This window comes from Coniophora puteana (genome assembly GCF_000271625.1).
Source record: "Coniophora puteana RWD-64-598 SS2 unplaced genomic scaffold CONPUscaffold_6, whole genome shotgun sequence".
Classification (NCBI taxonomy): domain Eukaryota; kingdom Fungi; phylum Basidiomycota; class Agaricomycetes; order Boletales; family Coniophoraceae; genus Coniophora; species Coniophora puteana.
In genome coordinates, this window is record NW_006913058.1 from 1,688,921 (window position 1) to 1,712,697 (window position 23,777).

Sequence of the window (23,777 nt, forward strand, 5' to 3'; positions counted from 1 at the left end):
ATGCTGCCCGGAGTCACCAACAACGCGCCACGTTCTAGCGCGAGGAAGCAAGGTGACAGTGAGCCCGAGAAGAAACAGAGCTGATCCGAGTCAGCGAAGCGCCTTGACCTTTTTTGTTTGGACCAGTAGATAGAAGGGGGAGTATGGGACCAATGACGAAGTTAGCTTCACGCTTACAGGGGCGTGGTGTTGGCCTTAAAAATGGGTAATTAGAATTTCATGGAGATCGACTTGACCGTCGTGACGAAGGCGGGGTGAGTGAACAAGGATCACCTGTAAGCGATGAAGCTATTACTGTGGTAGTATAACTTGTAAATACTACCACAGTAATAGCTTCCACCTAAGAGCCACAGGTGACAGTCGTTTCTAGGAACCCCCCAAAAATGGAAGAACCACATTACGTCGACACGAGTGATTGGCAGTTTCTCAACAGTTTCTTCAGACACAGTTCTCCCAATACATATCCCAAAGCCGCTCAACATTTATCATTTTGGCTTTCTTTCTTTCTTAGTTTGACAAGTAAACATACCAAGAATACAAAAGCACCATCGAACCCACTTCCCACGGGTCGATAAAAGAACACTGGCATACATACTGTAAACCCACCCCAGGCCCTACTCTACATACACAGGAGATAAAAGAATGTCGCATAGTGTGGTATATGGCAAAAGAAAAGAAAAATCAACAAGAATCTGGGGGAAGAAGGGGAAGAGTGGGAGAGGGGCAACGGTCCTGCGGGAGGCCAAGGAAGATAAACAAGTTGATGAAAAAGAAAAGAGAGAACGAAGAAAGGCCAAAAGGTAGGAAACGCGAATAAACTTAAAGCACCCTATAGAACCACCCAACCGTGTATGTATGTACAGTATACGTGCATATGCACACGAGCACCGCCGTTCCTCGCCTTGGTCAGTGTCCCCAGCGACAGGAAGCAAGAACATGAACTCGCGCACAGCGTCCTCCGAACTACCCGCGCCGTCGATAAACCTCGCCACCGCGCACTGTTCACCAGCAAAACACGGCGGGGTTCACCGAAACACCTTCGCAGGCTGCGGCTGCGCCGCCGCACCCATCGCGTTCATCTTCTGCGCGCGCAGCATCGCGCTCTTATTCGGCCTCGGCGCGATGCTCGGCGCACCGAGACTGCTCAGCCGCCTCGCGGGCGGCGGTCTCCCGCGGTGCTCGTCGTCCGCGGAGCCCGAGCTCAGCGCCGAGCTCGAGGCGGTGCTCGATGCGTTGGACATGTAGCTGCTGGGCGCATTGGAGAGCGACGGGCGGCCGCCCGCACCCGTGCGGGAGGAGGAGCGCGAGAGGGAGCGCGTGTGACCGTTCCCGTTCCCATTCCCGTTCGTGTTCGTGTTGCCGCTGGTCATGCTCAAAGCGGAGCCGCTGCGCGAGGGCGGGGCGGAGCCCGAGCCGGGGAGTTTGGGCTGCGAGGCCGTGCGGACTGCGATCCAAGCGTCAGTCTCCTGGCACAGGCACAATAACTTTGGCCTAGCACTTACACATAAAGCTGCTCGGCGGCGCCGCCCCTCCTTCCTTCCTGAGCGCCGCGCTCCTGTTGAGCCGCGGCGCAATACTCGGCGCCTTGCTCAAGCTCGCGACCTGAATGCTCTCGCGGCGCTTATGCCCAGGAACACCCTCGAACGTGTTCCTTCTGCGTGCCTCCGTCTCCGTATCCTCGCCCGCATCGCCATTGTCCATCTGCGCCGCCTGCGCCACCGCGCTCGCCCTCACTTTCGCGACGAGACTGTTCACCCCGCTACCGATACCCCCAACTGACCGCGCCGGACTCGCGACCACCGGGCTCCCCGCAGCGCTCACACTCGCGCTTCTCGAGGGAGTACTCAACCTGCTCCTAGTAGGCGTCCCAGGCGAAACCGGCGTCCCGCTCCCCGACACGCGCCTTTTGCCCGGCGGCGGCGTCGCCTCCTTAATGCCCAGCCTCAGCTGCGCCGCCTTCGTCAACCTCGGCTGAATCGCCGGCGCCGCCGTGCTCGCGACCGCAATCGTCTCCGCGCGCTTGTGGCCCGGCACATTCGCGAACGTCTGGCGCTGCCTCTCCTTCTCCGCCGCGACCTCCGCCGCGGTCTTCTGCCGCTGCACGGTCGGCAGCCGCCCCGTGCTCGCGACGGACGCAGAGGGCGACTTGGCGTGCATCTTTTTGCCGGTCGCGTCGTCGAACGCGATGCCTTGTCTGAGCATCGCGGCCTTGGTGAGGCGCGGCGCGATGTCGGGCGCGGTGTGCGTGCGCGGGATCTCGCGCGCCCGGAAGTAGGAGTTGCTTCCGCCGCTCGAGGAGAGGCTCGGGCGCGCTCTACTGTTTCCTGGGGAGCTGGTGCCGTTGGGAGACGTGGCAGAGGGTGTGCTCGCGCCTTCGGATACGCCGAGGCGCAGCGCCTCGAGCACAGCCGAGTTGACGGAGCGCATTGAGCTGGGGTCGTATTGCGGACTATACGGTGGACTTTCTGGGGGGAGGTCCGAGACGTGGAAGGGCGGCGAGGAGGCGAAGACCGAGGCGATCTGCATCTCGGCTTGGTGGTCGTCTTGCGCTGCGATGATAGCGTCTCCGAGTGAGGGGAGGAGAGAGCGCAGGACCTGGACGGCGCGGCGGCGCTCGAGCACATATACCCAGACTGGGCCGCTGGGAGGGGTTTGAGTTTCAGTAATCTGCATTCTATGGCGCTCTACTCGAATGCACGGCTGGATCTAGCCGCGAACGGGGTGAATGGGTGGATGGTTTGACTCACTCTCCTAAGAACTGCGCATCCTCGCCGAAAATCTCAAACATGGTCTCGGGATCGGAGTCGGTGTCAAACTCCATTTGCCGCTCCTTGACGATCTATTGGAGGAGGAGCAGATGAATTCACACCATATGAGTGAGTACCCCTCGAGATTGCGAGGATGTGCACTCACCTCGAACTTGGACTCGAGGATCCGGTGCTCGATATCAAGTCTGCGGTCGAGGGCATGGTTCTTGATGATCGCAACGGTGCGCGTGGGCGGAGCACCGGGGGAAGACTGCACAGACGTCGGCACGTCAACGTCAACAGTCAGGTGCTGTGTGCTCTGAACGAGGTCATGCTCCCCCTGATCTTCATACTCGCCGCCTCCCTCGTGTTCATGTCCGTTGTGGTACGCCTCGTGTTCGAGGTCAGGTTGATGTTCTGCCGGCGGGGAGTGGGACATTCGGGTATATAGTTGCCGGCGGTGTCTAGGTTCGGTTGTTGGGCTGTAGTAGTGTGGTATAGGCGTTTAGACTGTTGGTACAAGAATCAAGAAGGAAGATAGAAATGTAGTAAAGAGGGGAGTCAGTTGGGATAGGATGGGGGCGGGCCGAGGCAAGGGTGGGAGGGAAGGGTTGGGTTACAGAAAGTTGAGGGCGCCGTTGGAATGGGAACCAGTGGAGGCAACCCAGAAATGCCTCCGCATGGGACCTCTGCCACCGCCGCAACCCTACAGCTCAGATATTCCGAGAACATTTGTAGGTGGAACATGGCACACAACTGAGACCAAGGGAGGATGTTAAGGTGCGTGTAGTGTTGTGCTATGATGATATGGAGGGGACAGGAGACTGCCTCTAAAAGGACTAACTTCGATCGTCAACATTTAATAATGACACCATCAGCTTCGCTTCCGGCGGTTCCGTCCTCGAGAAATGGAAGAGCACAAAGTGCAAACTCGACCTCGACACCGTTACAGCGAAAATGCTCTCGGCCTAGTATCCATTCAACCACATACTAGACTTCAAGTCCAAGGTCTATTCTAATGTGATACACAGAATGCGATACAACCCAAGAAACCCTATATGTCCCCAAACAACCGCTTCCTAAATCCACAAAACCACCGCTTCAGCAAACAAACCACCAAAAAAGATAACAGAAGAAACTCACAAAACATCAGGAGCCTCACTCAACACCGTCCGCCCACCCACCATCTCCCGCGACCACACGTCCCGCACGAACCAGCCCACGTGGCCCACCGCGCACCCGAGCAGGTCCCCCGCCGCCGCCTTCCACGTCCCGCTGATGATCCACGAGAACGCGACGAGCGCGAGCGGGAGGTACGGTGCGGAGATGGTGAAGAGGCCGAAGAGCGAGATGGGCGTGGATGGGTGCCGGCGCGACCAGAGGTAGATGGGCACGAAGGCGAGAGAGGAAGAGAGGAAGGGGAGGTTGACGAGGGGTGATAGGCTCTGAGGTTCAAGGTCAGCACAGGGGGGTGTAGTGGTTGGAAGGAGGAGCGTACGAGGAGCATGGCGGAGGAGGTCAGGAGCAGCCAGAAGTAGTCGGCTGTGCGGTTGGCGAACGACGATTCTTCGAGCATACGGCTATATCGCATGCTGGAGCACGATTCGGACGTCGCTCAAGGATCACAGTACTTGAGGACTCACAAAAAGAACATGTGGAATACAAAGTCCAGCGATATCGACCCAAAGTAGAAGAACGTCGTGGCCGCTCGCCAGGGCTACATCGCGAAACCTCTCAATACCCCTCGTCACACCCTAATCAGCCAGTGGAAACTCACCTGCGCATTGGTAAACGCGCTCTTGAAGCTAAAATACAGCTGCAGCGGGGTGACAAGCTGACATTGCTGGTAACGATGATGCAAGTCAACGTGTCCACTTCAGCTCACTGCACCATCACCGGACACACATACGAGAAGAAGCTCACCACAGCCAAACTGGTCAACACAGAAAGCGCAAGCCACGCCCTTGTGACGGGTGGAATCTGAGTGAGCCACGCTTCAATGCCTACGGGCATCTCGAGGAACAGGTGGAGGCGGGTGGCAGATTGCGTCCGAGCTCGACGGAACCTCGGGTGCTGAGTCAGCAAACTGCTGTTTATGGACGAGCCCCTGTTGATTTGGGCGCTTATTGTGCACACTACGCCTTCGTCACGACCGTCAAGTTGATCTCTATGAAATGATTGAGGACCAACGTACGTCCCTCAAGTCGTGGAGCTCATCGCATTGTATGTTCGTGGCCAGGGAGTGACATCATCATATGCCCACAAGCTCAGTCTTGCAAGACCACGAGCTCACCCTCGAGACTTTAGAGAAGGGTAACCACATGCTGGACAATGGTCTACAATGGTAAATGACATCAAGCCAAAGCAAGCTCGCATCGGTAGATTCATCCCTCTATAGAGATCTACCTAACCCATCACCTCCCTAATAGCCATAACCGAATAAAGAAACCCCAAACATATATCACCCATCCAGAGTCCCAAATTCTTATTCTTGCCCAATATTCAAACTTTTATAGTCCAAGGAGGCTCAGAACACTAGGCTTTCCCGAGACCATGGGCGCGGGGCCGGCAACGGTCTTCATGGGCTGCTGCGAGGGAGCCTTGAGCTTGCCCGAGCCATACTGCGCGAGCGCGGTGGGCGCCTTGAAGGGGTGGCACTCGGTGTTGAACACGTCTGCAAAGAACGATAACAACCCGTCAGCATAACGCTCGCCCACCCACCCAACAGCACCAGGAAAAACTCACAATCATCAAGCGACACATTCCCCGGATCATCAAACGTCAAATACAAATACTTCAGCACCTCCGCGAACCAAAACGCCTCCTGGTCATCATACTGCGCCGGACTCGCACTGTCCACGTCGTCGATGCCCGCGTACCCCGCCGCGCTCGGCAGGTACTTCTCGAACGCCTGCAGCGCGGACACCGCGTTGTCCAGGTACTTGGTGTCGCCCGTCGCGCGCCACGCGTAGAAGTTCGACTCGAGCACCTCGGGCCGCTGGATGTAGTCCGCGGAGGTGATGTAGTACCCGTGCGCGGCGTAGAAGCTTAGCTGGTCGTCGCTGATTGATGAGCCGGTGTAGTTGCCGTCGTCGGAGATCCAGGCGAAGCCTTCGGGGCCGATGCCGGTGCTGAGCGGATCTCGGTCAGGTCGTATGACACAGAAAGCGGTGATGTGCGACGTACGCAGTGCCGCGGTAGGTGTTGATGCAGGCATCAGTGAGTTGCAGACCGTAGTTGACGATGGTGTCGTTATTGAGCATCTTGCCGCCGAGAATCCAGTTGCCACCATAGAAGCAGTTCAGATGCCCGCTGACATGACGGATCTGGCTGCCGTCGTAGTCGGCGAGGTAGAGGAAGTCGCCAACGGTCGATGTCTACGTGCACAATCTTTAGATCGGGACGCGTCTCACAGACATGGGAGATGCGCACCTTGAGAAGTTTTTTAATGGAAGAATCGACAGCGGTAGCCCAGGTATCCGCAAACGTGGTGTCATTCGTGTTCGTCAGACGGGGATACTTGATCAGGTACTCAAGATAGCTGTCGGTTCCTCCGCCCCACGTCTATCAAAAAGCATACGTATCGTCAATCGACAATCCGACAGAAGAATCAGAGCACGTACAACATAGCTGTCAACGAACTCGCCAGTGGGATAGAGACCCTGAGCGGGAATGCCAGGGATGGGGTCGGGCTGATCGACTATCAGCATGGATGTTTAAATAATCAATCCGCCAAGACACTCACGCTCGCGGCGACAGCGAGAGCGGCCTTCTCAGCCAGCTGACGGTACGTGTCATTGCCGGTATAGTAGCTCAGCCGTTCGAACTCCAGGGTGAGCTAAGGTGAAACGGTCACTAGGCGGAAAGCTTCATGATGGGTGGTTGGACTTACAGTACCAACTTGAGCGACGTTGGTCTTCAATATACATGTGAACATCTGCGTACGAGACTCAGATAATAGTACTTACCGTGCCCTGCTGAACAGAGTGATCCACGTTGAGACCGTTGTAAGGCATGGCATTGCCCTAGAGCACGAAGTGCCATCAGCTTTAGCAGCCTATACGAAGCTGTAAGTTACGCACATCAACCCAGGCGTAAGCCAAGTTGTCACCAATGTTTTGAGCCTTCTGGAGGAGAACGGGGTACTTCTGGCCACTGAGCTCGTAAGCGCTCAACAAGCCTCCGATGTAGCGAATGGTACCGTCGAAGACGCTGCATAATCTATGTCAGTGATTTGTTATTGCGACATGCAATATGAGCTTACTTGTAGCTACCTCCTGTGGCATTGTTAAAGTCAACAGTAGCCAACTGGTTGACACCTTGCTCGAACAAGTCCTGCTTGCCATGAGTCTCGGCGTTAACGCTGATACGAGAGGTGGCATACCGTAAAACCCATGATCCACATCGTGTCCAGCCCATCGGCAATGGTCGCGCCCCATCCGAACAGGTAATCGGTGTAGCTTTTGCTGACCGGCAAGAGCTCATCGTGGCCCCACGCGTACTGCCTTCAAGACGATGTTAGCCCAGCCTGTATTCATCAAGATTGAAACAACTGAAGAACAGCACGTACTGGTAAGCAGAGTAGCTGACGTTGAAGATCTGCTTGACAGCGTCCAGCTGGCTCGAGTAGTTGCTCGGCACGGCGAGACCGGCAGGCTGCAGCGCAGCTCCGTGTACGGACGCGGCAGCAGAGAGGGTATACGCAGCAAGAGCTAACCTCCTAAGGGACATGGTGAACGAGACCTGTGGGGGGCGGAGGGAAGCGAGCTGGGGCCAAGGAAACCTTTATACGACCCGTCGAGAACGCGCTGTTGCAATGGCATGTGCTTCCATCCTGACGAACATTTCAATTTCCCTTTTGGAATGACTGGCGCGCGTGCAGACGATGCGAGACGGCGATGGAAGGCAGCGAACCGACAAGGGAGGATCCTGGCCTTTGGATAGAGAAGCATCATAGAATCATAGCACATCATCTGACCTCGTCCGGGCACCGACCACGGGGTACGAGGAAGCAAGATCCAGGGCGAGCAGAGGCCGGCGGAAGTGGGGGCGACGAGTTGACAAGGCTTTGCTGGCGGCCGTTATCTGCGACGGTGGAAGGCGCCATATGACAAGACGTACATGGACAGGCACAGACGCGCGTACAGCGCGTCACAAGCACATCGACGCGATCAATCTAGTCCTGTCGCACAACTGGCGCCGCCCCAGCTTTCACTGTCCATCGAGGTCGAAAGAGATTCAGAAAGGTAGCAGACGAGCTTGGCACGAACCGTGCTTGTCCTTGCACGAGGTAGGAGAAGAGCGAGCGTGGTGGGTCTCGTTGTCGAAAGGTCGTAAAAACCACGTGAGACGAGCACAAGGGAGCGTGATCCGGTGCCTTGGCCGTCGTATTACCCCTTCCGGCCGGGACGGAGACCCAGCGGAGGCACTTTCGGAGCTGGGGCCACAACACTGGGAGGAAAGCCCTGTCAAAATCCTAAAATGGCTCTCACTGTTGTTTGCCTGAATATCAGACACGTATGTAGAACAGGCACGAGCCCTAGTGACCATGTGCGCTTAGGCCTATAGAGATATACAGACGTGCATCAGGTGGGACAAGAATTTGCATTGGTCTTAAAGTTTGTCGGTCAGACCATAGGTACCTTTGCCTATGTTGCCCTGAAGATGGTGCCCACCTGGTACATCATGCATACAGTTCACTACGTTGACCTGGGAATTTATAGTACAAGTCATTCCAACACAACCAGGACTAGGCGGCCTAGTCCTGGTTATGTCGGAATGATTCCTGATACAGCCTGACAAGGTACACACGTACTACGTGTTGGCTTCTAGAAAGAGACACTGTCGTAATGTCCGGTTTTACAACACCAGGCCGAACTACCTGGTTGTGTCGGACGCAGACTTGCTACTCGACATTCATCCGTAGGTAGAATACATATAGATCGTGGAAGACATCCGTTCCTAATAGAAATTCATGATTCGATGAAGATGCCATTTACTTAAGTCGATCGGCTGTTGAGTGGTACAGGTTTACAGTACCAACTAGGACTGAGCATCCGAGAAAATAAATCGCACTGAGTGTGCTTCTCACAATGTTAATTGACGGTTCTGTCCCACAAATACCCAGGGTTTTGTACAGTGTGATGTGACTAGAATCGAGAGGTGATTGATGCCTGAAACTCAGCTTGGAATGCCCGAGGCTTGGTGAACAAATGCAATGTGGTAGAAGTGTTCGTTCCTCGCGCGACGAGGTGAGAATATTCACTACGTCGCGACCGGCACTAGTACTCTATTCCGGTGTACACAGACGTTTACTTGCGCTCCGAGTCCTTCGTACCTTACTGACCTTGTGTCTAGATCGCGCTGTCGCTGTATCGTAACCTGTAAATAGAAGAGTCAACTCAGCTAATTTTTCTTGTGCAGAAGCTGCTTCCAACTCTCCGTCAGCATTTCGCCAGGCGGACTTAAGGGTAGTCATCACTAAATGGGTGGGAAAAGTTTGACCGTTATACCGAGTGATCACTGTTATAATATCATCGTCGAGATAGATTTGTATGATCACGAATGGTGACGCATTCCCATTGAGTGAACATATCCTTATGGTGTGGCAGTGAATTTCGGCCGAACACCATGTCGCGGACACTTTACCATTGATCAAAATTGATGATCTTGCTCGTACATTTGTTAGTCGAATATAAAATACGGAGACCATTCCAGAAACAAAATTATCATTGAGCGATAACTTCAACTGCATATGGCAGCCACCGCTTTAGGTAGACACGAACACTAACGAACAATAAAAACGGTAGAGATTCGAATACCCGCTGACCTTTACAATGATGCGAACCCGGTTGCATTGGTGAGAGCCTCGTCTTCACCCAAAAAAAGCTCTTGATCTGTACGTGCTGCAGTCTCTGCTTCAGCAAGCTATGCTGGGTCTCCTTCTTCATCGCTGGTATCACCGCTCTCTGTCTGAGTGAGGTTGTACACCGCTCCGGCGTTGGTCTGGTGGATGGCTCGGGATGCTCGGGAGAAGCGGAGAAGCGGACAGAGGACGGTTCGGGATGCTCGGGAGAAGCAGAGAAGCGGATAGAGGACAGCTCGGGATGCTCAGGAGAGGTAGAGAAGCAGAGAAGCGGGACAACGTGAAGGGATAAAGGTTGGAATGCATGGGGTCGCCGACATGTATATATGGGCGACCTCTCGCCTCGCTTTCCCCCATCCGCATGTACTACTGCGTATGGGGTCTAATATACCATAACTTCTAACACCCACGTCCTCCGGTAGCAAGGCACCAGCGAGCGCTATCGAGTCCGACCTCTCCTCAATTGAAGAAGATCCAGCGCCGGTGCCAAAGCCTGCCATTCAAACCAGGGCAAAGAGTGCCAGGATTAGTACAGGGGGAAAACAACCGGCGAAGAAGACTGGCAACTAGGTATGTTATATCAGTGTATCACTGCTTCATTTCGCTCACGTCCCCTCCCTTCCCAGAGATTGTTTGTCCCGGGCCTGTGTTCGCCCTAACGTATGTTTTTATTTTCTTGCTCCCTTCCAACTGTCGCTTCACGGTCTATACGCTTTATTCTTTCTTTGTACTTCCTGCGCCTGCGCTCGTCTACTGCTGCTGCTCTCGTGTATTATCCTCGTTCATCGGTTTAACCTCGCATAATGCTACATCATGTACTATATAATATTCACAATGAATGTCTTGTCATTGGAATCATGGGCGAGATTGCGAGTCCTCATCATATGGTGTGAGCTTTTATCATACGTCATAAAACACCAGCCGATCTTATCATGTAATTATCATGCAGGCACCGTCAACGGTAAGATAGCCATCAATATTATAATATCATCCCTGATCTGACCATTTCACCGTCTGATTTTGGTCTGATTTCCTGTATGTTAAAAACGGACTTTACGCTCCACTCGTGCTGGAGATTCAAAATATCACTAAGGTACGGTGTCAGTTATAACGGATTCTACTACTGCTCATGTACTTATATTCGGACCGCCCATTTAGTGACGGTCTAAGCTTTTGATGAACGAGAGGCTGCGATCAGCTGCAATAACTCCCAAACAAACAGCTTTCCCACGATATTTTGACGCCACACAGCAGATTGAGGGCCAGATCACGAGTATCTGGGTAGCTAAATACGGTCCGCACGGCCAAAACTGGGATCTGATAACCTGCTCCGTCGCATCACCCAAGGATCCAGGTAAGCAATGGTACATCAACGTGACACAATGCGTCTGTTGAACAAAGAGTTCTTATCATCCAGGTAATATCTGGACAAGAGCGACGCACCCAGCGAAATGGAAACTTTCACCAACAACACTCTCGTGAGTCCTCCCAGCTTATTATCCTACCATGACGCTGGTAGATCCTCTGAATCGAGACATCGCAGAGCATATCCACCGCGCCCACGTCGGTCGTATTCAAGCCTGCCACTCATCCGGCGGAGTCATTTGAGAGAGGCAGTCCTTCAGGCCACAGGAAGTCGGCAGATAAACGGACGGCCCCAGAGAAGCTGCTTCAGGGCGCGTGCAATCAACAGTACAAGAAATGTGCTGAGCTGCTTCAGTCCTCCATTCCCAAAGAAGTCGACATCAGCGATATCATCCCACAGCGCAACGGCCTCGTCCACACCTTGCTCGAGGCATACAACAACCACCGCGCGCTCGTACTCCGTCCGGACGACGTGTGGCTCGCCATCGTGACCCAATTCTCGTTCTTTGTGAACGCACATGCGGAAGAGCTTCGTTCGCTCTTTGTTGCGCACGAGGGGAAGATGGAGCTCAAGGTAACAGCAATAGGTACACGTTACACGGTCGACTTCGGGAGCATGGCCAGACAGATGGCGGATCTTCTCGAGATAAACTTGACAGATGCGGAGTTGCGCAAGTGGGCGACGCCGACATTCAGCACGACAACCATTACGGACAGTACGATCTATGCGATCGCACTCATGGCAACAACGAAGAAGTACTTCGACTTCACTTTTGCGCTCAGATGTGGCATTCCCCGCGTGACGCTGGATGGAGCGCGCGAGGACTGGGTGGTTATATTGCAGAGGATAGAGAAACTGAAGGAGTACGGGTTCGAGACGACAGCGTGGTGCCACTTGCTCCGACCCGTGCTGTCGCGCTTCGTGAACGCGTTCGACGATCCCACCGGAAAGGAGAACATCGATTTCTGGGGGAAGATTGCCCATATCCACAGCGGCGGGAGCGGTCCCTCGTACCTCATGGGCTGGGTTACTGCGTTCTGCGTATTCGATGCTGACGGGAAATGGAAGGGTCCACATCTGCTGAACCTCCCTCCCTCAGGCTCCCCGTCGACAGAGTACGCCAAGCTCAGTGGAGAAACCTTCGCCAAAGATCACTTCGCGCCTCAGCGTGGACCCAGGGGCGCCCCGTACCTTACTCTCGACGGTGTCTCCTACCCACGCGTCGAAACTGGGGAAATCCCAGTGGGAACGGCTGAAGTAGACGTCAAGCTCGACGATAACGGCGAGATATTCAAGACCCTACTCGTAGCGGGGAGCATGGGAAGTGCAATTTGTTCGAGTAACGACAAATATTTGTCTCAGTCTGGACAGAGAGACACTGTGAGACCGGTTCCCGGGTGGTGGATGTTTATCAAGAAAGAGGGTGAGGGCTCGGAGGAGTGAGTGTAAGCGAGAGCATATGTTTGACTCTTAACCAAGCCATCGAAGTTGTATTTTTACTTGTAGGTTATGTCGTACCTAACCCTTTTGTTTCTCGATGAGTCAACAAGAGTATGAAATCGAGATTGGCAGATACTTTGGGACGGCATCTACGAGGAAATAGAGGATACACTATTATACCATGGCCGGTTGTGGCGTGCCCTATTTACATCCAAAGGGCTTGAGCTTGAGCTGCTAAGTACAGGTTTATTCCTGGTCGCTTCATTGACCCGTTGGTCCTCGGCACTGTGAGGAGGGATGAACTTGATTTTCAGGTGACGAAATCACATACATAACTTGTAGTTTTCATGTACATACCCTCTGATATTCATAGGATGTTCACATGAAAATCATTTCACCGGGGTGACACAAAATCAGTTGGGATCTTTACGATTCAAGGTACTAATTCAGGTTTTCCTACCTGATATTTTGCGAACAAATTGCGGCAATCCCACCGTTTCATTGAGTTCTACTTGACATTCATATTCATTACAGTGGTTATTATGGGCGCATACAGATCAAATGCACTGAAACTGATATTCTATTGGCATGATAAATAGGTACTATGTGAGGGTCGGTACCTAATCCAGTTGCTTTCGACCGCACGTTTTGAGGGGGAGGGGCGCTGCCACCCTCATCGTCGCCGTCGTCACTGCCTCCGTCGCGATTCATGTCAATGGCCTCGCCATCATACGATTCCACCCGTTTCCTTCTTCCAGCCATCGCCATAGCGTGATGGTACGCTCATTCATCCTCGTCCGATCCTTCTTCGGTGCTGGTCCCTCAGCGAACTTGAGAGGAGGGAGGGAGGTACCGTCACCGGTGGGAATGAACGCTCGTGAAGGGGCTTCACCCGAGAGCTTGAGGTAGAGGTGGGCGAGTTCCTACGGTGAATTTGTCGTGATGCCTCGGCGCAGATCGCGCGTTTTGGTACGGTAGCACGGGCGGGAGCGTGGCAAGTGGGTTGGTGTTGCCGTTTTGAGCCTTCCAATACGCACGTACACTCCAGAGCCAGCTGACAATCGCACGGTGCTTGAAGACATCTGCCTGCCCCGCGGCCTCGAGAGGATGCAGTTGCTGTACGTGAAACTGACGTGACGACCGTGCTGCAGCCTCGCAAGCTCGTCAGGACAGGCTCATTTCAGTAATGTCTTTGATAGCGCCAGCGCCAGCCCCAGGTAAATCATCGAATCCTGCGGTGGGTGCGGGCGTCATGTATGAGCTTGGCTGAGCCACGGAGATGAGCGAGTGATAGAGCGTACCTTGCGCACCGCTGGATGCGGCGATTCATGGGGATGACGGCGAAGTGTAGACTGAAAATGAGATGGTACAGCTGTCAGAATGACAAGCTTCATATCTGGAGAAGGGAGAGGAATACTCACATGCAGTCGCTGTCCAACTTCTCATACCCGTTCTTGACATGCACCAAGGCATTCTCATCCTAGCCTTTGACCTCTCCGTCCTCCATCGGGAGATTGTATCTGTCGTCCTTAAACATAGCCGCATGAACTGGCTGCTCGCGGTGTTTCTGTATAAGTTCGGGTCCGCGCGGGCGCCGGACCCATGAGCGGAGGCTCTCCTTGTTTTCCTTCGTATGGCCGTGTTCCTTGTACGCCGCCATTAGCTCATAGTTGTAGAGGTGATGAGTGCCGATTGGAAAGTTATGGGGGATAGGGAGGTCCATTGCGGAGTTGGAGGTGGTGGGCGGGGATGGGTGATGAGTATAGTGACAAGGATGGTGGCGAGCGGCGATGGTGGTGGTGAGCAACAAGGATAAGCGTACAACAGCGTACAAACCAACCAACTCCAAAGTATGCGTCATCACCTTGGACCTTGATCATGTGACGGCTCCATGTATTGAATTTCCCATTTCATGTGCTATAACATGACCTCTCAACTCAAGTAAAAAGTACCTGGCTTATCGTTTCATGTAGTGCAACATGACTTCAATCTCAGGTACCAATCACTTGATTCGGTGTAGTCAGGCTTCATGTGCATGAATCTCATGTTGGTCTACTTTCACAGTGGCGGGCCTTTGGATTGTTATTTTTTATCATCATCCTGAGCGCATGGTCAAAATAAGGGAAATTTCTAGATTCATTAAGACATTTACAGCTACGGCAGGGATGATAATGCGCCAGCGGGGATGTCAATATTCTAAATAAGAATTTCCCAATCCAAACTCCTGGCGTACGCTTGGACAACTGCTCCTTGTTTATCGTACAAATTTTTTGAAGTGTACGCAATGTCTGTTGTACGCTCCTTGCTACTAATGGGGGAGAAAGGGAGCGGTGTCATACATATTTATGGTTAACTGCCAGTTGAGGAATCAGACCCGGCAACACTAGGTACCTGTGAGTGACATCATCCGATGAATGCTAGAAGACATACGCGAGTCCATTTAGTACACCAAACCCCTCAACCAAGGCTATGAGTCTGGTTGCTTGGGGTATCAAGATATTTAATGCCGTTCATGAGCGAACTCGGCCTTGCACATTGTCATTTATTGATTCTCACCCCGAAGAACAGTGGAGTATCCAACACAAAGTCCCAAGAAGCGAACGAATAAACAGAGGACATTCAAGGCTACCAAGACGATGGTGAACAAGGAAATATAAAAGATACAGAGGATGTACCACGTCAATGTAGTGAGAGAAACCTGAACGGTATACGGTAACAGATGGGGACAAATTACATAGAGGTTACACGTTCGTTGCTCCTACCAAGATATTCTCTTCCTCAGAAGACAGAGCCGGATTATGGTTAGTCAGACTTGTGCTACGCTTCCAGTAGGGTTGAAGTTCTATGTTGTTTTTGTTCGAAATGGGTGTATCGACAACGCTCCAGCGACCCGGTCGATTTGTTTGCGTTACCTGCTGAAGTGTCTGTTTGGACCAGCCGAGTCCCATAGAGATCCGTAGCACAACAAGCTGCGGAGACAGCGCCTACGGAGGTTCCGTCATCAGCATATTTCTATCAAGGAGAGGTAAGACGACACATACGCAGAACATTGACCAGACATCATCGAAAGCAGCTTCAGTGCCGCTATTGCATAACATTAAAATAAGATATGAAACTCCTAATACTGTGAAAGGGAGTGTTGCCTCAACAACCATGCTAATTACGCCAGTGTATTTACGTAGTGACTCTCTGGGTATCGTGTGGCGATGCGCAAGCCAGAAAGCTATTATCCGATGGCATATCATTGTGCTGACTATCACGTTGAAGGATACCGTAGACGCAACCCAAGCGACGTTGAGATGCCCAGCTACACCAGTCCACATATCGGCGTTGGGCTGCCCAGCGACGACGGTGGTAGCAATGCATAAACCTGTACCAATGATGGCGTCCAAAGAGTTGGCTAGCAAACAGGAGGATAGTAATACTGAAACACACCGATCGTGCTCAAGTAAAGAAAGCAAGGAAAGGCTATCATCCAGCCGCGTGTAGAAATGACGTAACAACGGTGAAGCTTTGAACTGTTCAGCTCGATAATTGCGGAGAATCATGGAGAACATATATGTACTTACCATGAGGGCATCTCCAAGGATGTTAGATGCGCTTGCTACCCCATTACCGATATTATACAGGGCCTTATTGACATGGGCTTGAAACCAAGCAGGTGGTCCACCAGGACCATTGCGGTAGTCGATCCAGAGGAGCTGACCGAAGTATTGATTGACCATGACATACACCGTCATAAGAGTGAGAAGCACAGCGCCATATGCGATGTAAAAGCACCTCCAGCGGACGCTGAGATGCTGCTTTGTAAGAAGCAGATAAACGGACGTGATATACATGCTGACGTCCAATCCTGCATCGAGTGGGTAAGAAAACGGCGTGCAGAAAATAAATCAATGCAAAGTACCTAGGATGAACATGATGAACGCGGTGCCAACAAATGTGCTGACTTCCAGAGTGTACTCAGCTGGACTGAGATCCATTCCTGCTTGCGCGATGGGAGGCTCAAGGTGCGGAGGGAGAGATGGGACTCAAAAGGTACCCCACAAAACGGCGGCAAGTACTTATATCACTCTCGGCCAGCTGTTCAAATTCGTACCTTGGAGCTGCAGGCACCAATTGAAAAGCGTATAACACCGATCAATATGTGGCATCTGGAAGCCCGTACCAAATCGTTGTTAGGTTCTATTAAGAAACACTGCATTTATACTATGATCGGTGGTAACTTACACTATGCTACAAGAAGAATGAAGTGCATTGTAACAACAGCCTCTGTACCTATACAATGAGTAGCATGAGCAATAGCTGTCACCCATATTTGTCATATGAGACGACCTCCAGCGACCTGAAATTGAGTTGGACGAACACCAAGCTACTCATCAGAGGTATATATAACTTCTGAAAGGACATCAAACGTTATGGGTGCTTACTTCGAAATACCTTGATTGGCACGGAATACCCGTTGACAACCACGGAGCTCCTGCAACCATATTACCTTCATTGCATCATATATCAAGGGCGTTAACTTGGTGCGGCGGGCGCCTGATAAGAACATGACCGGAACTATCCAATTACCATCCAAAAACGTGTACAAGCAACGCAACGTCCTCTCAAAAAGCGCGATAACGCTCATTTCAGTAGAGGCACCAGTGAAGAATCGATACGATCCGCCAACCATGAACAGATGCAGTGTCAATGTCACTCCAAAATTGTTTTTGTGCCTTGTTTCTGAAGATATAGTGGTTGCTGTGCTTGGGAAGGCTCGATATGAAAGGAAATTCAGTAACTCGATGGTATAACGAGTACCGCTATGCCCCATCCTCCCAGCCTTAAGCTTGTGCATCGGTTGATGTTGCTGTGTAAAAACAGGAACCTTTGATCATGAGTACATTTCGTGGTCCCCGAAATGCACACCGGAGTAGAAATCTGCCTTCCGTGGTGGGAATTGCTGGCCGATAGTAGGCGCTCGACGTGCAAGACAGTACGGTAGGGTAAATGAGAACGAGCAGGCAAAGCGTTTGTTAGAGTCCTAAAACATGTCACTGTTCAACGTTGGTTTCAATCAGACATGAGACGACGATTGACAAGCAATGCGCGCAGTAATCTCACGCGGTGGTTGTCCCATTATTTAGAGCTGCCCTAAAGCATAGGAGGCGCTTGACATAACTCGGGCGTTAGTCCAATGTTCTGAATGTTTAGTACTAACACAATGACCATAGCCGCAGATCCAGAGAAAATACCATAACGTCCAGTAAATTAACTGCAAACTACGCTGTTGATACTGTACATGGGGTGTTATACGGACATGTTTATTTAAATGAATGAAGCGGTGCTTGTCGGTGGGTGTCGGCAGGTGAGGTTGAAAAGAGGGGGCGATGGAGGTCTCGGTAAGCAGGAAGTAGATTGAAATCTATATGGTGTAACTGCAATGCGGGGTGATATGCTGATGATTTATGTGCTGATCCCAAAACGCTGTATTAATACTGTTCGTTTCTTTCAGATGAGAGGACGCGAAACATGATGTCGATATCCACCAAATCAACAAGGGGACTCAAGCGCGGGGTGCACGGGGCTAGAAAGCTATGACGAAGACGCGGATCCGGATCCACGCCCCTTCCACCATTTGCCGACCTTGGCGGCGGTGTATCGCATGCTCTTGCCGAGACCAGCGCTGACGATGCCCTTGAGGGATTGGACTGTGGCGGGGTATCGAACGATGCTTGCCATTTCTATACGTGAGGATCCAACACAGGTCAGACACTGCAGACAGAACAAAGTAGCGCATATGACGAACCTGAGTTGACAATCTCCGGAAGGCGCCCGTCTCCAGCAAGCCGCAGCCAATACGCCGCTTCGTCCGCCTCCTTGGGCGGCCCCATGCCCGCAGAACGCGTCTGCACGCGTGCGAGGAGCTCCGCGGGCAGCTTGCGCAGGTGCGCCGAGCGCGCGGAGGGACTCGTATCCTGCCGGATGTGCGAGGACGTCGCGTCCCACTGCACACCCGGTAATCCTCGCACGAGGCGCCAGTAGAGCTCGCGGAACTGCTCCTCCTGCCGCGAGACGATGTTCGCGACTTTAGCGCGGTTCTCGGCGGGAAGGAGCATACGCGGATCCCCGCTATAGGAGATGCTCGCGATCTTGGTGAACAGTTCGGCTTGCGAGAATGTTTCCGGGAGTGTGAGGAGCGCGGTCCGGATCGCAGAGGTGAGGTTAACCTGTTGCGTGAGCCGGACGCGTGGGTCGTCCTTGATGATGCGGATGGGCTTGTGCATCCGCCCAGCGAGGTAGAGCGTGCGCCAATTGAGGAGGTCGGCGCAGAGGGTGTCGACGGTGACGACGCCGTACTTGATGGTCTACGCGCATACGAGCAAAACGCGATGAGCACGCGACACGTTATTTTTAGATTGCCTCCTCGAAGGCAGGAGCAAACTTTGAGAAAGACTCACCGTCCCGCGGATGGGCACAGAGGCGTTGAACCACAGACCGGGTCCAGTTTCCTGCACCTTCGAAACGAACGAGGATCCAAACGCCCGCGCATGGAGTGGGTAGTGCCCAGGGTTCTGGGTCATGTTGATGGAGTGCCAGTGGTCCGCGTGCGAGACTGCGAAGATGAAGTCCAGCATAGGCCCGCCCTCCTTTCCAGCCACGCCCTTCTCCGTGCTATACCCCGCCTGTTCAAACACTCCCGATCCATATGCGAATGCGTAGCGAATAGGGGCATTGAAGGTGCCGACGATGTCCTCGAGCAGGGCCCGCGTGGAGTCCGCGACGGGCAAGAGTTGGTTGCTGCCGAACGAAGGCGGGAGGCTGGAGAGCGCCTGAGCACGAGCGTACGCCGTAGACCTGGGGCGGGGGTTGAAGGCCGTTGCAGAGCGAGGCTTGGTGCTCTCTTGCTTGCGTAGTGGAGGCGGAGGGAGACTGTCTGCGTGAGTTGTGGAGTCTGTCGCCAGACCGCGAACCCAAGCCGAGGTAGCAGCGGACTGAGGAAGTCTGCTACAAGACGACAGGCGGGCCGCACTGAGCATTGTTACTGACGATGGCGATGAGACTGCTGTGAAGATCCAGGGTTGTATGCGATGGAGGAGGAAGATTAAAGGTCTGAAGGTGAAAGCATGGAGGAGAAAGATGTCTAAGCCGTCGGGCGCACGTCAAACATCCGAGCGGCGGCAGTGCCCGGCCTGAGACGTAACCCCGGCTTGGTAAGCAAGCAGCCCCTGTCTGGTCGGCGTTGCCTCCGAGAGTCCGAGCTCAAATTATAACCATGCGCTTTCCAAGCACTCTACGCATCTAAACCTGAATTTCGTTCCCTCTGTACCTAGAGCGCTGAAATGCAATCCAGCGCTGAATCGAGCACTTGAGGTGGGCACATTTTCCCTTGACACATTCTTTTGGCCTCATATAATACGTATCGCTCACTGCGGCTTTTAGTAGGCTTATTGGTGTCTACGCATAGGGTTTAGTGTCTAGCACTCTTCAAAAAACAACACCGCGCTTATAAACATCTACTGGCATCTTCGGCAGGGTATCATGGAGTTGGTCAGCGCTTGATAAATCTCACGCTGTCTCGGGGTTTTGCTCGGAGCTCTACTTGATAATGGTCACAAGCCGCCAAAAAGACGGAAACTGGATAGAGACATTGCCATCATCTAAACATCTGATCACGGGCTAAGAGTCGAAAAATCCTTGGTCCACTACTGTTCACCGTTTCAGTAAGTAAAGGCATGCTCACGTACGACACAGGAGCCAGTGCCCGGGTTGGGTCCGTCAGTGCCAGTGAGACACGAGGGCTGGGGTGGCCTTCTTCAATGAGGTAGCAACTGTCTGACATGAAGCCAGTCTTACTACCTACGGCGTTATGAGGTAAGTCTTTGTGAGAAACTGAAGTATATAAGTATGGATCCCCAAGACGCTGTGGTACTAGCGAATGAGTCTAATGTACCTGAAGTATATAAGTATGGATCTAGGGAGAGGACGTGAGTATGGATCCCTAGTCCTGAGGCGATATGAGCTTACCCCCAAGACGCTGTGGTACTAGCGAATGGGGGGGCAGCTCGGCGGCGGGCGCTCTCTTGATATACCTCGGCATTCCTTTCTCCTGCTTCCTGCCTTCGACCTTCTCTTTCTCTCCGCCGACGCTGCTTCTCTTCTCCCGTTCCTCGATCCATTCCCTCCGTCCTCTTCTTCCCTCGATCCGTTCCCTCGTCCTCGGCCTCTACTCCCGTTCCTCCGATGCGGTGCACTCTCGAATCCTGACAGTCTTCAGCGAAATGCCGGCCTTCGTACATTCAATTCCCAGACCCATCAAAGTCACCTGCCCGCGCCACTTACGCCCTCCATTCCTTCTGGCGAAAGTGGTTCGCAAGGTTTACGGTATGTATGAGGACAGTGCCGTTAGCCCGTGGGGACTCTCTTTGAGTTAGCGCTCGAACACTTGCATCAAATTCAGGATAAAGATAATGCAACTGTGGGCATATATGGTATCCTTGGAGCCTTCTAAGCCGATATCTAGTTTACCCGCATCCTTCCTTGTCCGCCCAGCGATCAACGACCAGCTTGCTTCTTTGTGAAACCCCCGGGCGATGGCTGACGAAGAAATTGACATGAATAAACTTGCGACAGAATGGGTGGCTGGACTCAACAGCGCTGCTGCTGAAGGCGACATTGCCAAGTTCGCTCAACAATTCGTAGCAGTTGGCTGGCTTCGTGGTATGTATTGGCCTGAACAAACATTCAGTTGCGTCTCTGTCACTCTTAACCTTATACACTTTAATAGATCACCTCTGTTTCTCCTGGGACTTCAGATCCATCTCCAGCCGCTCTGCCATAGAATCCTTCCTCTCCGAGTGCGACAATCCCTTCAGCACAGGCTCTGAGACTAAGCGCCGCTTTGACACCACCGGAATCCACGACATCGTCCTCGACACCCAATCGTCACTGGGCCCGCCGGAGAAATTCCCCCTCCCACACGACCCGTCCAAGTTCGGCATCCAAGGCGCGCTCACGTTCTCCCTGCGCTCTCCACACGCACGTGGGCGTGGCTTCTTCCGCCTCGTGCAATCCCCTGAAGCCGATGGCGAATGGAAGGCAATGACACTGTATACAGTGCTGCACGACCTCGTAGGCCACGAGGAGCCGACTGAACGTCCTCGCGGGAAGTCGCTGGATCCGAATGCAGCGACCAATGCGAGGGAAGAAAAAGCGAAGGAGGTGGAGGCTATTGAGAGCGATCCAACGGTCTTAATAGGTTGGTTCATTGCGGATGTTGTGTCTTAGTGCGCTTATACTCATGTATGTTTTTGAAGTGGGTGCGGGCCATAATGGGCTGATGCAAGCAGCTCGTCTCCGGCGCATGGGAATTCGTGCCCTCGTTGTTGAGAAGACGCCTCGCGTCGGAGACGTGTGGCGAAATCGGTGAGCATCACAATCATTCTCAGGTGTCGATAAATGAAGATTCATTGCTTTCCCTCTCTCTCTAGCTACCCCACTTTGACGTTGCATTTCCCTCTTATCGTCAACACTTGTACGTCTGAATCGTACCAAACTCCTGCCCTAGGTGTAACTTAGCTAACCTATCTCATCTCAGTCCTCTACCAGCCATTCCCGTCCGTGACGCCACCTTCCTGTAACTTTGCATACCCATACTAACACACGGCTCGGATTTTACAGTGAGAACTTCCCCGAGTACATCAGCGGCTCCCGCCTCGGTGACTTCATGGAATCGTATGTTCTCCTCCAGGAGCTGCACGTCTGGACCTCATCCACGCTCCTTTCTTCCCCGGAACCTGTATACGACTCTGAGACTCGTCGATGGACCGTCATAGTTGATCGATCTGGCAACCATGTCACGCTGCACCCGAAGTACATTCTACTTGCTTTGACTACTGGTCGTCCAAATATCCCTGAATTCCCTGGAAGGGAAGCGTTCAAGGGGGAGGTGTATCATACGGACTTGCATAAGGGTGCGGGAAAGTGGAAGGGGAAGAAGGCGGTTGTTGTCGGAGCTGTCAGTCACGTTCAGTGCCCTTTTCTTGGAGGATGCTGATGAATGCCAACACAGGGAAACGCCTCGGGCGACATAATCCAAGACTTTGTGGCCAATGGCGCATCTGAGGTAAACTCATCGCCCAACCACCCCCTACTAGACACATCCTTCCTCTAATTTGTCTCAAAACACATGCAGGTCACCGTTGTTCAGCGCAGCGCAATATTCCACCAGTCCCTTGCGACCTTTAACGCAACCTTCGCTGCCGACTACTTTGTGCCCGGCCGGCGCATGGAGGACGCGGACCTTCTCGCGAACTCGCTACCGCCGCGCTTGATCATCGCCATGATGGAGGGCGGCCTGCTCGAGCACGTCAAGAGCATGGACGCGGATCTCCACAAGCGGCTGCAGGAAAAGGGGCTCAAGCTCACGTGGGAGTGTAACGGGATGAAGGCGGGTGCGGCGGCGTTTATTTTCGAGATGCTTGCTGCGAAGACGAGTGCGTGCTTTGTGGACGTTTGGGGCTGGATTCACGTTGATGACGAGTGTTATGACAGTACTCGATACTGGGTTTGGAGAGCTCATAGCCAACGGCACAGTAAAGGTAAGGGTTTAGCATTCTCACTCACTTAGTACATGATGTTGACCCCTCTGTAGGTCAAGCAAGGCGCTGAAGTCTCACACTTCGAAGAAGAAAGCTTGGTGCTCGTTGATGGCACAAAGCTCCCTGCAGATGTCGTCGTCCTGGCGTGAGCAGTTTCCCTACCTCTTTCCAATGAATTCACTCACGGAAACTCCTGTAGAACGGGCAATCAGGCCATCATGGAAAGCATTCACGCACTCATGGGTCCAAACATTGCCTCTAAAATCGGCCCCCGTGTTTTTGGACTCGACTCCGTGGGTGAAATGAAACGATTCAACAGGCCATCAGGACAACCTGGGCTGTGGATTTGCCCGGGGGCGTTTTTCATGGCGCGGTACTATAGCAAGCTGGTGGTGCGTAACTATGTTTCTTCTCGTCAAAAGACTTGGAGTGATGAAAGGACGATGCTTCAGGCACTGCAAATCCTTGCAGAGGAGCTCGGCATAAAGGGTCCGACGCCAGCTGTGGATGGTGAGTTGTTGATAGCTTCACTAGGGTTCAACGTTCATGAGCTGAATGAAATCCCTTAGACTGAATTTGGTGGAGTCGGTGAATGATAAGTAGATTGGTTATTTGATTTCTTTGTTACCCGGCTAGTTTTCGCATGTAGCAACTAAGCTACGCTAAGATATTGCGATCGATACGATGTTCGCTCCGAGACAATGATATCGTGACATGTATGCAGAAAGTGTATTGCCTAAACCCCTTCACTCATCATCCTAGTTCCATGCCGT

General features: G+C 52.8%; 7 protein-coding genes across 7 annotated transcripts; 2 read left to right on the plus strand and 5 right to left on the minus strand.

The window, feature by feature from the left end:
• Positions 1–473: 473 nt before the first annotated feature.
• On the minus strand, positions 474–3,280 carry CONPUDRAFT_137382 (uncharacterized protein). The gene is made up of 4 exons (XM_007770580.1): positions 2,914–3,280; positions 2,748–2,839; positions 1,503–2,641; positions 474–1,444 (listed from the first exon to the last, which is right to left on the minus strand). The coding sequence occupies exons 1-4, from the start codon at positions 3,184–3,186 to the stop codon at positions 1,026–1,028; spliced, it is 1,923 nt and encodes a 640-aa protein (XP_007768770.1). The 5' UTR covers positions 3,187–3,280; the 3' UTR covers positions 474–1,025.
• Positions 3,281–3,886: 606 nt separating this feature from the next.
• Positions 3,887–4,760, minus strand: CONPUDRAFT_55288 (Der1-like protein; the record flags this gene model as incomplete). Its single annotated transcript, XM_007770006.1, has 5 exons — positions 3,887–4,192; positions 4,246–4,339; positions 4,391–4,464; positions 4,525–4,590; positions 4,671–4,760. 5 exons carry the CDS (start codon positions 4,758–4,760, stop codon positions 3,887–3,889), a joined length of 630 nt encoding a protein of 209 aa, XP_007768196.1.
• A 298-nt stretch (positions 4,761–5,058) lies between these two features.
• On the minus strand, positions 5,059–7,980 carry CONPUDRAFT_82369 (glycoside hydrolase family 47 protein). The gene is made up of 12 exons (XM_007770581.1): positions 7,318–7,980; positions 7,132–7,252; positions 7,012–7,082; positions 6,830–6,959; positions 6,716–6,772; positions 6,640–6,663; positions 6,493–6,585; positions 6,371–6,439; positions 6,180–6,311; positions 5,934–6,124; positions 5,493–5,878; positions 5,059–5,421 (listed from the first exon to the last, which is right to left on the minus strand). Exons 1-12 carry the CDS (start codon positions 7,476–7,478, stop codon positions 5,258–5,260), a joined length of 1,599 nt encoding a protein of 532 aa, XP_007768771.1. The 5' UTR covers positions 7,479–7,980; the 3' UTR covers positions 5,059–5,257.
• A 2,881-nt stretch (positions 7,981–10,861) lies between these two features.
• Positions 10,862–12,421, plus strand: CONPUDRAFT_124551 (uncharacterized protein; the record flags this gene model as incomplete). Its single annotated transcript, XM_007770582.1, has 3 exons — positions 10,862–10,966; positions 11,030–11,090; positions 11,147–12,421. Exons 2-3 carry the CDS (start codon positions 11,064–11,066, stop codon positions 12,419–12,421), a joined length of 1,302 nt encoding a protein of 433 aa, XP_007768772.1. The 5' UTR covers positions 10,862–10,966; positions 11,030–11,063.
• Positions 12,422–12,974: 553 nt separating this feature from the next.
• On the minus strand, positions 12,975–14,178 carry CONPUDRAFT_165578 (uncharacterized protein). The gene is made up of 4 exons (XM_007770583.1): positions 13,911–14,178; positions 13,720–13,770; positions 13,400–13,534; positions 12,975–13,341 (listed from the first exon to the last, which is right to left on the minus strand). Exons 1-4 carry the CDS (start codon positions 14,139–14,141, stop codon positions 13,126–13,128), a joined length of 633 nt encoding a protein of 210 aa, XP_007768773.1. The 5' UTR covers positions 14,142–14,178; the 3' UTR covers positions 12,975–13,125.
• A 3,534-nt stretch (positions 14,179–17,712) lies between these two features.
• Positions 17,713–19,488, minus strand: CONPUDRAFT_82371 (Mmp37-domain-containing protein). Its single transcript, XM_007770584.1, has 3 exons — positions 18,865–19,488; positions 18,213–18,771; positions 17,713–18,147 (listed from the first exon to the last, which is right to left on the minus strand). Exons 1-3 carry the CDS (start codon positions 19,441–19,443, stop codon positions 17,999–18,001), a joined length of 1,287 nt encoding a protein of 428 aa, XP_007768774.1. The 5' UTR covers positions 19,444–19,488; the 3' UTR covers positions 17,713–17,998.
• A 1,509-nt stretch (positions 19,489–20,997) lies between these two features.
• Positions 20,998–23,573, plus strand: CONPUDRAFT_56129 (FAD/NAD(P)-binding domain-containing protein; the record flags this gene model as incomplete). Its single annotated transcript, XM_007770058.1, has 9 exons — positions 20,998–21,124; positions 21,192–21,666; positions 21,692–21,829; positions 22,085–22,421; positions 22,476–22,529; positions 22,599–22,899; positions 22,958–23,004; positions 23,058–23,149; positions 23,204–23,573. The coding sequence occupies 9 exons, from the start codon at positions 20,998–21,000 to the stop codon at positions 23,571–23,573; spliced, it is 1,941 nt and encodes a 646-aa protein (XP_007768248.1).
• Between the last annotated feature and the right edge of the window lie 204 nt (positions 23,574–23,777).

Coding starts and splice junctions, on each gene's coding strand:
- CONPUDRAFT_137382 (XM_007770580.1), bottom strand. CDS start 3,186: ATGTCCCACTCCCCGCCGGCAGAACATCAACCTGACCTCGAACACGAG. Junction 2,840..2,913: donor TCCTCGAGTCCAAGTTCGAG/GTGAGTGCACAT, acceptor CTCCTCCAATAG/ATCGTCAAGGAGCGGCAAAT. Junction 1,445..1,502: donor GCCGCCGAGCAGCTTTATGT/GTAAGTGCTAGG, acceptor CTTGGATCGCAG/TCCGCACGGCCTCGCAGCCC.
- CONPUDRAFT_82369 (XM_007770581.1), bottom strand. CDS start 7,478: ATGTCCCTTAGGAGGTTAGCTCTTGCTGCGTATACCCTCTCTGCTGCC. Junction 6,773..6,829: donor TGGCTTACGCCTGGGTTGAT/GTGCGTAACTTA, acceptor TTCGTGCTCTAG/GGCAATGCCATGCCTTACAA. Junction 6,664..6,715: donor ACTCTGTTCAGCAGGGCACG/GTAAGTACTATT, acceptor TGTATATTGAAG/ACCAACGTCGCTCAAGTTGG.
- CONPUDRAFT_165578 (XM_007770583.1), bottom strand. CDS start 14,141: ATGGACCTCCCTATCCCCCATAACTTTCCAATCGGCACTCATCACCTC. Junction 13,535..13,719: donor CGCATCCAGCGGTGCGCAAG/GTACGCTCTATC, acceptor TTTCACGTACAG/CAACTGCATCCTCTCGAGGC. Junction 13,342..13,399: donor CACTTGCCACGCTCCCGCCC/GTGCTACCGTAC, acceptor AATTCACCGTAG/GAACTCGCCCACCTCTACCT.
- CONPUDRAFT_82371 (XM_007770584.1), bottom strand. CDS start 19,443: ATGCTCAGTGCGGCCCGCCTGTCGTCTTGTAGCAGACTTCCTCAGTCC. Junction 18,772..18,864: donor CTGTGCCCATCCGCGGGACG/GTGAGTCTTTCT, acceptor GTATGCGCGTAG/ACCATCAAGTACGGCGTCGT. Junction 18,148..18,212: donor TCCGGAGATTGTCAACTCAG/GTTCGTCATATG, acceptor CCTCACGTATAG/AAATGGCAAGCATCGTTCGA.